This window comes from Octopus bimaculoides, chromosome 2 (genome assembly GCF_046866305.1).
Source record: "Octopus bimaculoides isolate indiv1 chromosome 2, ASM4686630v1, whole genome shotgun sequence".
Taxonomy (NCBI): domain Eukaryota; kingdom Metazoa; phylum Mollusca; class Cephalopoda; order Octopoda; family Octopodidae; genus Octopus; species Octopus bimaculoides.
Genome location: NC_142929.1, coordinates 145928692 through 145947241, shown reverse-complemented (window position 1 = coordinate 145947241; position 18550 = coordinate 145928692). Strand labels below are relative to the sequence as shown.

General features: G+C 32.5%; 1 protein-coding gene and 1 long non-coding RNA gene across 51 annotated transcripts in view; both read left to right on the top strand.

The window, feature by feature from the left end:
* The window catches only part of LOC106875150 (FERM domain-containing protein 4A), a 363595-nt gene that overhangs the window by 256498 nt on the left and 88547 nt on the right, over nt 1–18550 (top strand). For 15 of the 50 annotated variants that reach the window (XM_089347864.1, XM_089347865.1, XM_089347856.1 and 12 more), the window contains one exon: nt 18098–18239. In XM_089347864.1, coding sequence (XP_089203990.1) covers nt 18098–18239 — 142 coding nt within the window. Of the gene's footprint in view, nt 1–1466; nt 1572–1943; nt 1971–18097; nt 18240–18550 lie in introns of all 50 variants that reach the window. The other 35 variants (XM_089347860.1, XM_089347849.1, XM_089347851.1 and 32 more) reach the window with 3 other exon arrangements.
* On the top strand, nt 12230–17518 carry LOC149137250 (uncharacterized). The gene is made up of 2 exons (XR_016240773.1): nt 12230–12820; nt 13642–17518. It is a non-coding gene; the product is annotated as an uncharacterized LOC149137250 (long non-coding RNA).

The following is an 18550-nucleotide window of genomic DNA, read 5'->3' as shown; positions in this document are numbered from 1 at the left end:
CTTGTAGATTACATTGTTATTGCTGAAACTATTGGCTTAAATTAGACTTTAAATTAGATTAATACTAACAGTAGCATATGTAGTCAAAACAATAACTTTAGAATTTTATTATTAAATTGCTTCTTCATCCAGCAATCAAAAAGTTAGATATCTTTAAAGTGTTTTGGTTGATTTCACCAAAAGGAATAATTTTATGTGTTCATTTCTTTAAAGTTGAAATCTACCCAAGAAATATTGATGGGATTAGCTATTACTTTCTCTATGGGAATAGTAAGCAAATATGTAAAAGTTGTTTGACTGGGATTTAATGTCGTAAGAAATATTACCAGTTTAAGAAAAGTACAAGGCAACTTGCAAAAGTTGCATATGGATTTAGGAATATATTTCCTATATAAGTTAATCAGTCTATCCAGTTGACTGAAGCTCTTAGTAATAGTGAATTTATAAACAGTGTTTCCATGAACAGTTAAGAAGGGTACTTGGTTACTGGTGAAATCCCAACACAAGTCTGGTTAATCCCTCTTTTTCTGTGTATGAAAATAATACATATAAAGACAAGGTGTTTGCATCTATCTATTATAAACAGTGTTGGCTAAAATATATAGATATATTCTTTTGCATACTTCTTTCATATAGTGCAACCACTGGAGATTTCAACCAAAATGAATATCAAATTCTTAGTCTCATTGGGATGTTAATTTTTCATTATTTGGATCTAGTAGTAATATTGTCTGTACATTTTTCATGCTACTATTATTGTCAATTACTTCTGATGTTCAAAAGACTTATATGAAGTGTGGATATTTGCTAGGGAAATATGAGAATTGGCAAATATCTTTTATAATTTTGCTGGCATTCATAGTTGTCATTGTTTAGCCTCAAATCAGTCACAACCCAACAGAACTATGATAAAAGCCATGTATCCTATCTTTACCTGTATCTAGGACCACATTATCCTTCTGTGCTTAGGATGGTAATGTGTGATTTAAGGGAAATTTGGCTACTATCTCTTGCAGGTTGGGCAATCATATAGAAGCTCCCTTGCTGGCTTGTGGAATTTACTGAGCATTTTATTTGTTTATTTGTTCTGGTTATGCTACAACTGTTTTGTGGAATTTTGATCATCAGAGAGAATTGGCATTTCAAAAAACCTTGTGATTGAACATATAACTAAGCTCCTAGCGTAGACTTTTTTTTTTGTTAAGAAGTATAGTCATTTAAATTAATTTGTATGTTTGAGAAAACTGGTAGCTTCTAAATTCTAAATAATACTAACTGATAGTTCCTTTTAGAAAAACTAACAGTAGATAAACAACTTCTAAGTTTGAGACAGCAGATTAAACAGCATCTCCTTTATTTCCAAACTGCAACCAGTGTTGGGCGTTATCTTGCCCCCCACTTACTTCCATTTTAATAGGTTCTTACCTATTGTACCATGTGCGGTGTCTTGTCTGTTCCTTCTCTAGTATCATCCATACGCTGAGCAGTTTCAACCTGTATGAAGATGCCCTTCTGGAGCCAATTGATGAGTTTGATGCCTTATCCGATGCCATTTCAGACCCCACTACCCAGTAAGTATCTCATTTTCAAACTCAATCTGCCAAACACAAGTGATGGACTTACCAAAAAACACTTTGGCAATATATCTGAGCACCACTTTATTTCTCAAGACATCATCACATTATTGGTCTTTTTTTTCCCGCTTTTTTTTCTCACCTCCATTTTATTTATTTATTTATTTATTTATTTCATTTTGCACTCACAAATCTGTGTGTTCAATCCCCTGTGTTGCACAACTTAAATTGGGGGTAAGTATGTTATCATTCAAAGGAGCTGTTTATCTTAAGAAAACTTGAGTGAACATTTGTTCATTTTAATACAGACTTTTGGAATATCAGTTTGATCTTGGTTTTTCATTAGAAACTTTTGTTTTCCCCATGCAGGAGAAATTCCTTGATTTCACAAGTGCAGTGAGTATGGCAAGACTTTTTGTCATGAAAAATGTTTGACATTCCAGAATGTTTCCTTATGCCCTCCAAAGTTTTACTTTATAACCATTTATTTCTGCTAAGTACTAAATAATGAAATATCTTTTTTGATGCAGTTTAGCTTGCATGGACCAATTTGCTTGACTGAATGAATTATATATTTTTTTCTTTTTTTATTCATTGTTCTACCTTATGGCAGTGATAAATTATCAGTTCACTTCTTTCTACTGATGTTTATATTATTCTAACCACACTAAAATTGTTTTGGATATTTTAACATTACATTATAGAGTGTGGAGCTTCACAGTAATGATAGAATTTGAAAGATTATTGTAATTCTGTATTATTCAAAATGAAGAGTATCATGGATGGGTAAATTACCAAGACATCCATTTATTAGTTGTGAGTTTGTTTTATCTTTGAACAAGCTCTCTCCATTTGTCCTGCAGCTATCATCATGTTTTTCTCAAGATTAAGCTGAGAAAGATTACAAAAGTAGAAAAATGTTTTAGTACATAGAAAATCTTGAATATCCATAATAATTTGTATGCGATTGATTATCCAGCCAAATTGATTTAATCAGCTATTCTAATTAGTCTGCTACATTGATATTTTGTTTTAGTGTCCAATTATTTTCACAATATCAATGGATTCACAAATCAATCTGTTATTTCAAACTTAATTATTCTATTTATTCTTCTACATAGCTCCACAATTAATGTTTGTTTTAGTCAGGGTAGCACTTACATAATTTTAAATCTTTAATTTCATTTGTTCTTGCCAATTATTCATTTCTGACTAAATATTGCATAAACCTCTCATCTGTTCAGTTTATACCGTATTGCATAACTTTTCCACTCTCGATAAATGAATATACTGCTGATCAAGACTATTCTCTGGCTTAAACTCTTTGTAATGTATGAAAAAAAAGAACAACTTTCTGTTGATCTGGTTAAAACTTTCCCCTTCTCCTTCTCTCTCTCTCTCTCTCTCTCTCTCTCTCACATTGCCTTGTTCAAATTTAACTATTTGTATATACACTCAACCACTTTCCACTAAAACTGAACTACTTCACTATCTTTTCTGTTCTACTAGAGTTTGCAGTAGCAGCTTCTAACTTTGCTAACAAAATAACATCAACTCCTTTATTTTATAAACTGTACTATTTAATTTTTTGTCTCTAATTCTAACTTCTCTCAAGATTTCATTCCAAAGTCCCCTGTTTTGACTCAACAAAACTTACATGGGAAAATTTCTGATATCACTACATATACATTACATTTAGTAGTTTGGTTGGCTGACTAATTTCTTAAAAAAATAAGAGTAAAAAAGAACCTACTTTTGTTTCACAGCACTAAATACATTAGTTTGGTCGATTAATTTGTCTATAAATAATTCTAATTCATATTTCAACCCTGACCTATATTTATAAGAATTTTTTTTTTTTTTGTATCTAACTAGTAATTATGTATAGATTGGTATAAATTTATTGAAGATTAGAACTATGTATTTTAAAAGATAAAAATACTGTCGAGTAAGGTAATTTCCTTGAATACTCTTTAGGTTAGCAAGTTTAGAACTAATATAGGAATTTTAAATTAAGCACAATATCTTACTGGTATTTATCTTAAATGCTCTCGCCCAGATGGGTGAATTACAGAATGATTCATGACAGACACGGTTCAGACTCAATAATGCGAACTATTGCCATTTGTTATAACAGCCAGTTCAGAAAATAAAACTGATTTCTTTTAGCCAAATGCATGGTCAAATTAGAGGGAGGATTATAGACAACTAAACTGGCTTTACAATATTAGTTTCAAATTTTGGCACAATGCCAGTAATTTTGGGGGAGTGGTTGGGCTTCACAGAGGCAAAGTGGTTGAGTTCCTTTCGAGCATTGGGCCTGACAGAAGCAAAGTGGGTGAGTTCCTTTAGAGCATTGGACCTCATGGAGGCAAAGTGGCTGAGTTCCTTTCGAGTGTTGGGCCTTATATCGTGCTTGAGAAGAAGACCCATCAATCCAAGCAAAATTGCAGTCGAGGCAGATACCAGTGTCATGCAAATGGCACCCATGCCAGTGGCATATAAAAGCACCCATTACACTCTCGGAGTGGTTGGCGTTAGGAAGGACATCCAGCTGTAGAAAACCATGCCAAATCAGACTGGAGCCTGGCACAGCCTTCCAAGCATGCCAGCCCAGTCAAATTGTCCAACATATGCCAGCATGGACAACAGATGTTAAATGATAATGATTATGATGGTAAAATGATTGCATCAACCCCAGTGCTCGGCTGGTACGTTTTTTTAATCGACTCTGAAATGATGAACAGCAAAGTTAACCTCAGTGAAACTAGCTCTATTATATTACTGCCTCTTTTATATTAGAATTGATAGAATAGTGAACAAGATGCCTCGTGGTATTTAGTTTTGTCTCTCAATATTCTTTTCTACTCTAGGCACAAGGCCCAAAATTTTTGGGGAGGGGGGGCTAGTCAATTAGATTGACTCCAGTATGCAACTGGTACTTAATATATCGATCCTGAAAGGATGAAAGGCAGAGTCAACCTTGGTTGAATTTGAACTCAAAACGTAAAGACAGACGAAATACCGCTAAGCATTTCGCCCGGCATGCTAACGCTTCTGTCAGCTCATCACCTTTGTGTCTCAATATTGTGAGTTCAAATCCCACTGTAGTTGACAAAGATAGTTACCAGTCAAATACTAGGATCAGTCTGACTGACTGATCTTTCTTCACAAGTACATAGTCTCATGCTAATGACATAGTCATTATTTAGAAATAATTATTATTAGATTTGTAATGTTGACAGCTACTAATCTATTGTCTTTGAGATTCCAATATAAATTTATATATTGTTTGTTTCTTTTACTCTTCAGAAAGGTGATATGTCTGTATCTATGAATGTGTGTATGTGTGTGTCTGTATGTATAATTAAATTGAAATTCTAGTTATTTATATATTTACTGTAGTAGTAAGTAAACTAGTATTTATACTGGTAAATATGTACATTTTTAAATAGTGTTTTTTGTTTCATATGCAGACGCACAATCTTTATCCACTTTTATATGTCTGCTCAAAAGCACTTTGCTTAAAAAATAAAAAGTTGTCACGTGCACACACACACACACACACATACACACATACACACACACACACACACACACATACACACACACACACACATACACACACACACACACAAAATATATATATATATATGTGCGTGAGAGAGATAATGGACTAAAGAAGGTATGCTCAATAGTGTGTCTGTAAAGTGGAATTATTTCAATTACCTATGAAATTGATGCCAGTGATTTCAGATTACTGATATATATACTCTTTTACTTGTTTCAGTCATTTGACTGTGGCCATGCTGGAGCACTGCCTTTAGTCGAGCAAATCGACCCCAGGACTTATTCTTTGGATGCCTAGTACTTATTCTATCAGTCTCTTTTGCCGAACCGCTAAGTTACGGGGACGTAAACACACCACCATCGGTTGTCAAGCGATGTTGGGGGGACAAACACAGACACACAAACATACACACACACACACACACACACACACACACACACACACACACATATACATACATATATATGACAGGCTTCTTTCAGTTTCCGTCTACCAAATTCTCTCACAAGGCTTTGGTCGGCCCGAGGCTATAGTAGAAGACACTTGCCCAAGGTGCCACGCAGTGGGACTGAACCCAGAACCGTGTGGTTGGTAAGCAAGCTACTTACCACACAGCCACTCTTGCGCCTAATATATATATATATATATATATATATATATATATATATATCAGTGATAATCTTCAATCTGTGTAAAGTGTTATTGTTGGTACAGCCATTAAAAAAATGGTATTTATAAAGATAAATCTACATAAGTCCCTTAACCCCTTCGGGGTCGTTTGGGTACTGCAACCATGCAATTTATCTTGGATGAGAAAGCTTAGTAGAGCCCATCCCTCTCCAGGCTAAACTTATTTCTACAACTGAGTGGACTGGAGCAACGTGAAATGAAGTGTTTTGCTCAAGAACACAACAGGTCACCTGGTCCATTAATTGAAACCACAATCTTACGATCATGAGTCCAGCACCTTAACCACTAAGCCATGTGCCTCCACACACACACACAATTTTCATATAAGTTACCTCACATGATCAATATATTTATTTAATTATTCATAAATATCATACAGTCTCATGTAGCTTTGTGCATTCTCATCCAAGATGAAGATGGGTACCAGCCTTCCCATAAGGTTGACTTGAAAATTGTTGAGAGATTTCTCTCCATATGAAACCACTGGTATCCTTATCAACCAACATATAAAGTGTGTGTCTACACACACACACACACATACAATATGTATTGGTAATATGAAACAATTGGCATTAATTCCAAACAATAATTATATAAATAAATATGTATGTGTATAGTTTGACCAAATTGATAGAGCATCAGTCAAAATACTTTGTGATATATGGTTATACCCCTTTACAGTCTGAGTCCATACTCTATCCAGGTCAACTTTCATTTTGTGAGTCGGCTATCGAAGTCAATATAACAGACTCCGCTTTTGAAGGTGGTGCCTCAACATAGTCACAGTCCAGTCACTAAAACCAATAAAAGAAGTACATACGTACGTGTGTATATATTCAGAAGCACATTCATACATATGCATATGTGAATACATAAATATGTATGTATGTATGTATTCACAGGTACATATGCATGTGTGTGTGTGTGTAATGATTGTTTTTCTTTTCCAGTTTTTTTTTATTTATATAATATAATTAGAATATTTGCATGTTGTATTGGTATTCCAGTCTGCTGCTTCTCGGCTCTAATGCCATGCATGCCATCTCACTATTCACTGTCTCTTTTCTTAATGTCATATATTTTTAATGTTTAACATTATACTCAGTTTGTCTTCTTTATTGTTCCAATTAATCTATTTTGTTTATTTGTTTTCTCAGGTTGATTTTGAAGTTTTTCATGATATATGTATATACACAGATATATATATATATATTGTGTTTTGCTATTTTAAATTTGTATTATTAAATTTTAAAGATGTTTTTAAAAAATTTTTTTTTTTGTAGTTTATTTACAAATTAAATCAGAGAAATGAGTTCCAGCTTTACTATTAAGAATATTAAGGAGTGTTAATATTAAATGATATACTGTTAGTTTGAGGTTATTGCATTGATGTGAAATATCACTAGTGACATCTCACCATACTAGGTAGTGTATTTTATAATATTAGTTATTTTATAGTAGACCTGATATTTGATATACTCTTAATGGTACATTATTTATTGAGTTATTATGATATATATTAGAGTACCATTTGAGCACTGGAGTCAATGTAAATGACTATCCCCATCCTCCAAAATTTCAGGCCTAGTGCCTGTAGCCGAAAGGAATATATATATATAGAGAGGTTATTGCATCCCATGAGTGATTACAATATAAATCATTAGTCACATTTGAATATCTGACATGTTGTTATGTTGACAAGTCCCTTAACCCTTTGGTGGTCATTGGGGCACTGCAGCCATGCAGTGTATCCAGAGCAAGAAAGCCTGGCAGAGCCCATCCTTCTCCAGGCTAACCCTGGACTGGAGCAATGTGAAATAAAGTGTTTTGCTCAAGAACACAATAGATCACCCAGTCCAAGGATCAAAGCCACAATCTTATGATTGTGAGTCCAACGTGCCTCCACCTAAGTCACGTGTCAAACATCGTATTTCATGTTTTGTTGCATTAGAAAATGCTGTTGGTGTTTTCATTTCCCTGTATTGCTACATCATTATACTGTTAGTGAAGTGTAACATCTCATGCTGTTAGTAGCAGATGGCATCCCGTATGTTAATACATTAAATACTGTTAGTACATAGTAAAAAGGATTGATTAGTTGTCTGTTGTCTAGCAGTTAATGTGTTTAATAATAAAATGTATAAAGTCAAGCCAAATAATTTATGGTACTTAGTTTAGAACCCTCGCTATTTACATTTGATTACACCTAACCTTTTATCTCAATAGAGGTTGGGAGATGTCTAATATTAGGGCAGTCAACAAATCAATATATTTGTTCCATGAAATAAAAAAAAATGTGTAGTGTATTATGACTAAGAAACAAATGATAATTATATAATAACTTATTGGTGAATAGTGCAGTTGGTAAGGAAGTAGTCTTCATACTGTCCTTGGTAAAATCTCAGACTGTTTGATTGTCCTAAGTTCATCTGTTGTTGATGTCATGATAAATTTCCCCAAAGATCTGAAGTAAATGAGAGATTAATCTACTTTATTTTAGGATGACATTCCTAAAAGATTTGGTATGTATTCCCAGCAGTTAAACGGATTACTGTTATTCAAAAAACCCAAAACTCTGCAGTAAATTTTAATCCAAAACCCATCAGCTAGCATGCCAATGTCTTATCTTCTTGGTTTGTTTGCAGCTGCCATTTTATCCATTGGATACTCAAATAAAATGACTATCAGTAATGTACAGTTAAGTAAGCTATGCACCCTTCTTTTAAAAGAAAGTGCTAATGGAAATCACATATATTAAGTCCCATAATTTAAGGTACTTCACAATAAGGATAGGAATATTCTGTGGCAATAATACAAGTTAAATGGTTTGAGTCCAGCCACTGGGATGCTGGACATATAAATTACTGCCAAATATTTGATTGGTTTGCTGGAGCAGAACACACATTAACTAAAAAAATGACAAGATAGAAATACAGTTTATTATTATTGTGATCTCAGTCATTATTGGCAAGCAAATTCTGTTAAATCTTTTCTAGGAAATATTATAAGTGAAGTGGGTGTCAAGTGTCTTAACTAAATCGAAATTGAACTTTCACAGATTTGTGTTAGGAAAGTACCTCTAAGTTCCGATTTCAAATCTCACTGGGGCAAGTCTTATCTTTTATGTCTGCTATAGTATCTGAACCATTTGTAAGCTTAGGTTATTGTGGTCAGTGATATTGTTCTCTTGAAAAAAAAAAAATTGTCAAAAATATGCATTTTCTGCATCTGCTAATTTAATAACATTCTAGTTATAGTGTTCCTGAGACAAAAATATTAACCCTATTGACCACAAGCCCAGGTTTAATTAAGAAACTGTTAGTTTGTTGTATTCTGCATTGGAAAATACAAGTGCTGTTGACAATTCCTGGTTCAACTCCTAGCTGGAGTTGTTTCATTTCAAATATACTGCTAATTTTTCTGACAAAAATGTAACTATGGCAACATGCCATTTCTCTTTTAGGAAGAGAAATCTTAGGCTTCATGTCTTAACATGGAAACATTATTATTGCTATTTACTATCTTATGTATTATATATATCGCTGTCTCTATTGTTTACTGTCTTTGGTGTTATATCAAACCCTTGCTTAAAATGGATAAGTTTATAAATAAATTTACATTTGGTGAACACTCGTGTAAATATATTTACAAACTTATCCACAAATGTACTTTCTCAGAACTTTAGTTTATTACTTAAAGTGCTATTTTGTGTGCCTTTTGTAATGTATTATCATTATTTAGTACTCATTTATCTACAGTTTAATAAACCCTTCATTAAATCAAATATTCATTTTTTTCAAGGGTGAAACTTCTTTTGTCTTTCTTTTATAGATTAGTATAAAATAACTGAGTTATGAAAAATGATTATGAGATTAACTGTAACCATTAGTGGTTTGTTTTGTAGGCTTGCAAGTTAGATTTTCCCTTCACATATAAACTCAACAAATGTTATAATTTCTAAATTACTCTCTATTTGCACTTTATATCTATAGCTAACACCTTGACATAATTAAGTGATTTGCCTTCTACTTACTTCATGAATATTCCAGCATTTGTTCGCAACTAGGTTTATTTGGAATTCTTTTTTTCTTCTTGGTTTTCTATATTTTCATTTTTTTTCTCTTTTAACATTAAAAAAAGTGGAAACAAATTTATAAAATTTCTAAAATCGATATTTCTATTCTGTTTTATATTTTGATATCAATTTACTAGATGTTTAAAGCAACTGCTGGTTGACAAAATTACAAAAGAAACAGTTTATTTTCTAAATCACAGTTTTATGTTTACTGAAACTAGAATTTTTATTTCAGATTTCTTTTTCTTTGATTTTATTTTCTTGTTGTTTTCAGTTCAAATTCAATTATCTCTCACTGTCTCTCCCCCCCCCCTCTCTCATCAGTATTGACTATATTATCCTTGCTATAAAAACAATTATGTAAAACAACAGACTGAGTTGTTCATTAAACCAGAGGCCAAACTAGTTGAACCAAAAGTAAACATCTAGTCACTATGGTAACAGTATACCTAATAGCTGTTGTACTTTATTAAACAAAAGACTTTGTTTATGAAGAGAATGCATGCAAGAAATTTTGTTTATACTTGTATATTACATTGTTGCTATGAGTATTGGGTAGGGAAGTTTACAGTTCTTGTTTTGAAACAAAATCTCACAAACTTCAAATGTTGTTCCTGCTATTAATCATTGTGAGGTAAACTTTGCTGAGGCTCAGTTACTGTAAGATTATAAATCTGACGGCTTTTGTAAGAGGCTTGCTATTTTTCTGTTGTTGCAATGTCTTCATATTACGGAAGTAGAAGAAAACAGGACTAGTATTTGTTAAAGAGAATCTGCATGGAAGAAAATCTGAATGCATGTGATTGCCCAGGAATGTGGCATAAATCAATCCAAATACCCAGTCAGTCTTCAAGTATACAATAGCATTGATAAAGATAAAGATTATTGTTATTATTAAGGCAGTGAGCTGACAGAACCATTAGTACACCAAACAAAATGCTTAGTGGCCTTTTGTCTGTCTTTATGTTCTGAATTCAAATTCTGTCATGGTTGACTTAGCCAATTTGTCGATGGTCATCCAACTAGAGAGATCTAATGAACTAATGAAAGAGAGTGTTCCTAGAGCTGTCACTGTAGATATACAGAAATTAGGAGAATCCTGAGTGATAATTGGTAGAGATAGAAGTGTTAATAATAAAAACAACATCAAAAGACTAGTAATAATGATAAAAATAAGAAGAAATTGACATTAAAAAAAAAACTAATTTCTAGTTTTATTTTGCAGAATCACAATTTAATGATTATCATTCAGTTAAATATTTTAATGAAATGTTATTTATTATATATTTAATTAAATATATCAAATATGTTTTTATTTAATTTAAAAATGAATTGGTAACCTTCTCCCTTTTCCTATCATCCTTGATGAGTTTTTGTTTTAGGAGAACATATACATGTACACACAAATATATTCTCCCTCTCTCTCACATGCACACACATGCACAATTATTTTTACAAATACACAGGCATAAATATGTTTTCCAAAAGTTGTTTTCAAATGCTGAAATTATTTTTGATGCAACTTCCTTGCTTAAATCCTTGCTCATATATCACCTGCTCAGAATAAACTACTGAAGGCTTATTTGCTGGTGTTAAAAAAATAATTACTGCCAAAAAATGTTCATATTTTATTTCCATTATCACTGTTTAAACCCTGAAATTAGATTGAATTACATCCCAAATGTGCAATAAGCTTCAGCTACCATTTTTACACTGTCAATAAGTTAACATTAAAAAAGAAACAGAAAACTAAAATTTAAGGAATAAAACTGGTAAAGTAGTTTAGGTTTTGTTAGGTACTATTAACATGTTGTTGAGATAAGAATGAAATGTATTTCTTTCTCATTAAGTTAGAAAGTTTTGTGTCTATGCCATGTGGTAGTGAAATATTGGCAGAATAAGACTTTGGAAACATGTAAACTTTTGCGGAGATATGATTTGGTAAAATATGTAGGAGATATTATTAAATGAGCGTCAGCCAATTTGTTATTGCTCTGAGTGATTACAACAGTAATAACAAAATCCAAGCAAAGAATTAATGGTTTGACAATGAGTGGATCAGTAGCTGGTGAGTGTGACCTTGCATATCAGAAAGATAACCTGTTGCTGGAATTAGTCAAGGATACTTATTTTGGTTGGTACACCATACAAGATATGTAAGCAGTATTCTTGTATACTTTATTATTATTTTTTTAATTATTATTTATAAAGAGCAACCTCAGCTTTCTGTATTCAAACTTAGTAGAGATGAAATATGTTTCTTTTAGAAGTTTATTCAAAATATTAAATGTAATATGATTAGAAATCATCCATGCTAATTCAACAGCAGAGTGTAATTTTTTTTTTTTTTTTTTTTTCAAGAAGAAAGTGTTTTGTCTGGGCTTTTTTGCGTGTGTGATACTTTGGTGAAATTAAACAAAGTTGTTAAGACCCTTCTGTTCCAAAATTATTTTAGTGATTCACATTTTTACATAATGACTAGGCTTATTAGTGATGTTATTTAACCCCACCTCACACTTACTAAACCAGATCTTTAACATAAGGCATTCCCGTCATAACTATCTTCTCCATTTTTAGATAATATACTTTGGATTATATTATCCTGTGTCTCCTCATTTAAAACTGTAGAGTGTGATTTGACAGAAACTTGGCAGTTATTTCTAGCATTTTGAGCAACCATGTAAAGGTTTCTTTGTGGTCATGAGTTTTCCTAGATGCAATTTCAGCTTAGCTAGTTTCATGCAATCATTGCCTGAAACTTTAGATCAGCTCAGATGTTGTAGAACTCTATTCTTTTTCTTGATTAATAAATCCACTATAAATACATGGTGGTTCAGATCTAAGTTGGTAATTTTCTGTTTAAGTAATGTGTAATTATATTGAAATAAACTATTAGTACATATTTGCTATGTCTATACTGTCTAGGCAGACATAATGTTGGTCTTCCAAAGAATTTGAAAAGGGTCACTTGGGAAAGATGTTAACTTCTTTAAAATAATCAATCTGAAAAGGCTATGCTAAAGGAAAGACTATAGACACCTGTGAAAGAATCTCTCTCTCTCTCTCTCTCTCTCTCTCTCTCTCTCTCTCTCTCTCTCTCTCTCATAATATCATTGCTATAAAACTTGAATATCTCTTACAGAGTAGGCTCAGTTTACTAGTGACAAGTCTACATTTTATCTCAGATTTCATTTTCTAGTGATGTTCACTTAAACTGGGTAGGCATTGGAATGTATAGGAGAGAGGACAAAGGATCAACTGGTAAAGTTCTGATGGACCACTGATGGTACATGAACCATTTGTTGAGAACCACTACAGGAATATAACTTCAACCAGAAATCAAAAATAGTAAAATTAAGTAAAAATACTTCAATGGGAATTGAACCTCTGTCACAAACCTGGTTCAGTAGCAAGTTACTGAGAGGACCTTACTAACATGCTCAGTTTCCTCACTGTCCTCTCTCTCATATGTTCCAATGCCTAGCTAGTGTAATTGAACATCACTAGAACTTGGAATCTGAGATAAGATATAGACATGACTTGTATTAAGTTTTATAGCAATGATATTATAAAATATAGTTTCTTCTTGAATATAGAATAGTGAGTGTGTGTGTAATACAAAAGTATTTCAAACAACGGGCTTTTTGATTTATATAGCTCAGTTCATAATGTCCCACTTTTCACACCACTAAATGCAGTAGTCTTTGATGATATGAATCGGTCTTTCACAGGTGTCTATATTATTTCCTTTAACATAGCTTTTTCAGAATGGTTATTTCAAAAAAGCTAACATCTTACTGATAAGCCTTGTATTATTTATATAAAGGAAAATTGATATAGAAAAGGAGATTTGTATATAACAGGACAATAGATTATCAAAAACAGTAAATTGAGCATTAGACTGAATGATTTAAAGTATTTAGTTTTAGCCCACAGCTGACTTGAATTTTTTGGTCTCAAGTGTCAAATTTATTATGTATACAGTTTTGTATTAGGTGGACTGGTATGCTCATCTTGATTTCACTACATTTCAGGTGTTGTATGCTCCAACCCTCTTTAGGTATTTGTATTGAACTTGGTTGTTGTAGTGGAATTCATCAAAAGACACCTGAAGAAGGCTGGAGTATAAAACAGCCAAAGTGTTGTGAAATCAAGATAAGGACACCAGTCCGACTAATATAAATAATATACTTAATATAAATTCATTTCACAAATATAGACTTGTGTTGTGGAATTGACTGTTTTATTTACCAGTCAACCTTACCATTGAAGTCTCCTTTATTTCTCATCAGTCTTCAGCAAGCCTTACTGTTTGTCACTTTCCCATTGTTATCATTCTTGTTATCCAACGTACTTCACTCTTCATCAGCCAGCTTTACCATTTGTTTGTCTTGTGTGATAGCTACAGAAGATATGAAAGTGATAATTTAATTATCTCTTCAAGACTTTTCAAAAGTACTACCAGCTTATCTTCACTAGTAAAGACCGTTCTACTGCAGACCTTTCTATTATTGCTAATACTTTCGATAATTGCTTTCCAATATTGTTGATAACATTAGAAACAAGTCTTACTATTACAGGCACAAAGCCTGAAATTTTGGAGAGGGGGCTAGTCAATTACATCGACCCTAGTGTTTCATTGACCCTGAAAGGATAAAAGGCAAAGTCGACCTTGGTGGAATTTGAAATCAGAATGTAGCAACGGGTGAAATACCACTAAGCATTTTGTCCAGTGTGCTAATGATTCTGCCAGCTCACCACCTTGATGACAATAGAAATAATATAACCATCTTTGCACACGAAAACTTCCATGTCTCTGTTAAGCTAAATTCCAACTATTTCTACCTACTATACATTAGTCTTAGAAGTTTTATTTCATCATTAAAAGTCAACAATAAGAGTGATTCTTTAAATACACCAGTAAAAATACTTAAACTTCTGATATATGCAAGCTGGCCCAAATCTATAGCATAACTGTTTTAATTATATGTCAAAAACACCTTATGGCATGCTTTGAATTCCTCCATTCAGTTATCTAAGCCTGAAGAGCTAGGTTCATTTTATGAGCCCACGAAACTGAATAGTATATCTTCATGTAGGAAAGAGTTCCATTCTTCATTCTCCTCCAATCAGCTTACCTTTTGTTTTTTCTAGATTGGTAAAACAAGCCCCAGGAATACATTGGATTTGATAAAGTTTGACTGAGCCATTACTGAAATAATTTACATATATCTATTCTTGACTTTATATGAAACTAATATCATCACATGAGAATTATTTCATAGAAACTATTTCTATGAGTCATTTAAGTAATGAAAAGGACCCATTGTCACTTAAATAGGAAATTACTACTTATGCTATAAGTATCAGTAGCGTCCTACATGTCTCTGAGAGCAATGCTACTCTTTCATGCTACTAATATTCATATAAGAGAATTGGTATGCTTTGTTTCTTAAAATTTCATTTGTAGTTGTTTAGCTCCAGGCCTGCCCTGATCCAGTTGTCATAATCTGTAGCATTCCTGTTATGACTAGCCAATCTTTCTTATTCAGTGTATTAAGGAATACATTATTCACTGTATCCTTGCCTTTATAACACAGTAGGGTGTGCTTTGAAGAAAATTTGGCTGCTGGCTGCCCCATGTATGGGGCTCCCTTTTTGATTTGATTTATTATAAAACTTATGCTGGAGTATTTTTATCTTGCTTCAGTCATTGGACTGCAGCCATGCTAAGGCAGTCTTGAAGGGTTTGGTTGAATGGATCAACCCAAATGCTTATTTTTTTAGAGCCTGGTACTTATTCTATTGGTTTCTTATGTTGAACTGTTAAGTTACAGGGATGTAAACAAACTAACACCAGTTGTTCAGTATATGGGGTGAGGGACACAAAGACACACCTCTAAGATTAGTGGGGATAAGGGAGGAAGTTATTTTCAGACATACTGGACTCCACTAAAAGCACTCCAGGGACCAAGTGGCAATGTTACACTGGGTGACACATTAAATCTATTTCCACCCAAAACAGAAAGGATCCTTCTGAGGTGTTACCACACAGTTTCCATCTAAATTTCACTAAATTCCATTCACTTAACTTGAGGATTTGGCAGAAGACCCCTTCCCAACATGCTATACAGTAAGACTGACCCTAAAACCATGTAGCTGTGAAAAAAAATGTATAAGCACATCACCAGCCTGTTGGTGTATATAAATAACTGAAATAACTGGCTTAGATAGCTTGTAATCAGTGCTTTATCTTGTGGGGTCTTTCTTTTTTTTTTTTTGCAATAGGTGGATAAAATTATAGTAAATTTAATTAGTACACGATGGTGGTTAGTATCATTTGTTTTTATCCACTTTGTTTCAAAATGATATTTTCCTGTGTCTATTGCAAATGGATTAGTTTGCTTTTTTCCTATTGTTGTTGTTATTTGTTTCTTTTGTGAGGTTTTCTTCTTAACTCTGCTAAAAATAGGAATAAGAATTCCTTTAACTCTATTCATTGAGCTGGATTGTATTTTTATGTCATGAAAGCAACCCAGGTGCAAACACTAAACCTAGCATCAGATACACTAGTTAACTGGGTGGATTAAATTTGTTTTGTAATGTACGTCTGTTTCCAAGTAATTTGATACAGATAATAACACTGAGCATAGTTTGTACAATAGAGTATGTCTTTGTGTGTATGCATCTGTGAGCACTCAATACTACACATAAACATTGTCTATAATAGTATTCCTTGAGTTTGGTAAAATCAATTTATCCTATAGCTAGACAACTATTCTATGAATTCCATTGAAAAAAAAAAAGATCCTGTTATTTTGTTGATATTCATTTGTATATGTATATAGTATATAGCCAAGTATATAGACTGAATAATTTTTTCTTGATATTTTATGTTCATTTTATTTCTGTGTCAGTAATTAAGATATATCACATTTCACTGCTGCATTGGAGGAAATTTATTTCCACATATGCATTGTGCATACCCAACCCCCATACACACATGTCTAAGATTAATGAATCTCAGATTCATGTCTTTAAATGAATTTCTTAAACTGTGTGCTCATTGTTAAAATAAATACATTTTACTAATTTTTTTACTTTATATTTGTAATTCTGTGTTCAATTGTAATCTTATTTTGTTTCACTTTTTCTCTTTTGACTTTATTTTTGAGATTTATTTATTTTTTTGTGGGAATTGGTGAAGAGAAGATTAGATTTTTTTTATATCCAAGAGTAAAATTCTTGAGTAAAATAGTGAATTTCCATCATCTTTGCAAGAAGATCATGTATATCTTTGAACTAGTTTATGTTCATTATGTATGTGTATTCCTAGTATATTAAATCTATTCCATGGTTTCACAAGTTCTTCACCTTTTTATCATGAATGTGTATTGAACATGTTCATATCAATATACAACAACAAAAAACAATGTGTGCATGTACACACCTATACTCATACATTGGGCACACAAGAACCACGCTTTCTCAGTCACTGACTAGTCATTTGCAAGGCACCATGACAAGATCAAATATGAAACAAAACTTGATAGCTTATGTTGTTAACATTACCATCTTATACGACCCCCATCCCCAATAAAAAAGAAAGGAAAGAAGAAGATTAAATATGGAAGTTTTATTAACATTAAAATATAAGCCAAACATTAACTCAAAAATAGTCTCCTAGCAATTAACTAGAAATTTTCACTGGATTTAAAAAGTAACTTAGTGTTTATTAAAGACGTTTAATCTGGCAATGATGATTTTATCAGTTTCAACATTGTTCCCTTGTTTCTTGTTGTCCACTACAAAAATCCAGCTATAAAATAATCCTACTACTGTCAACACTTCATTCAAAAAAATGAAACAAAGGCCTAGAAACATTATTGTTACTAGCTAAACATAAAGGAACAATAATTACTAACAAAAGGATTAAATTCGAACACAGTTGTGTCTTTACTATAATTGGTTGAAAGAAAAAGAAAACATCTTCCTTATAAACATGCACATTTCCAAAGCTAAGGTTTTGAATGTATCTACCATTATTTCTTTCATGTTATTGACTGTGACTTGAGGAACATCAAAGAAATTGTCAACTTAGCAATGTAGTGAAGTCTCAGACTCAAATGAATTGATAAATACAACTGTACATATTAAATATTTTCATTTCTTTTCTCTTTTTCATAGAGTTTCAGTCAGCCGACGGACGTTTGGCCCTGGAAATGTTAATGTCCATGCATGGTTTTCAAGCTCGCCCCATCTAACGAAATGCATTTGGTCAATGGCTGTAGATCAACATCGGTTTTGCTTAGATCGAAGAGACAATAAAGTAAGCTTATATCATTTGTATTGCACTTGTTTATATATGTACAGTCAAATGTAGACTTTATTTTTTTTTTTTTTTTTACTAAGGATGAACTAATTACTAAAAGTGAAGTTAGAAAAATCTAAATAGATATGGTATCAGGCTTTCATTTCATTACATTATACTGTAAAAAAAAAAGTCTAACTTTACTTGCTTCAACATAACTAGTTCAAATTCAATATTCAGTTGGTAGACCATGAAGTCTAGATAACATATAAAGTGATGTGTAAAGCCATAATCAAGTGATGTGTTATGAGTGGTATTGCAGCAACCAG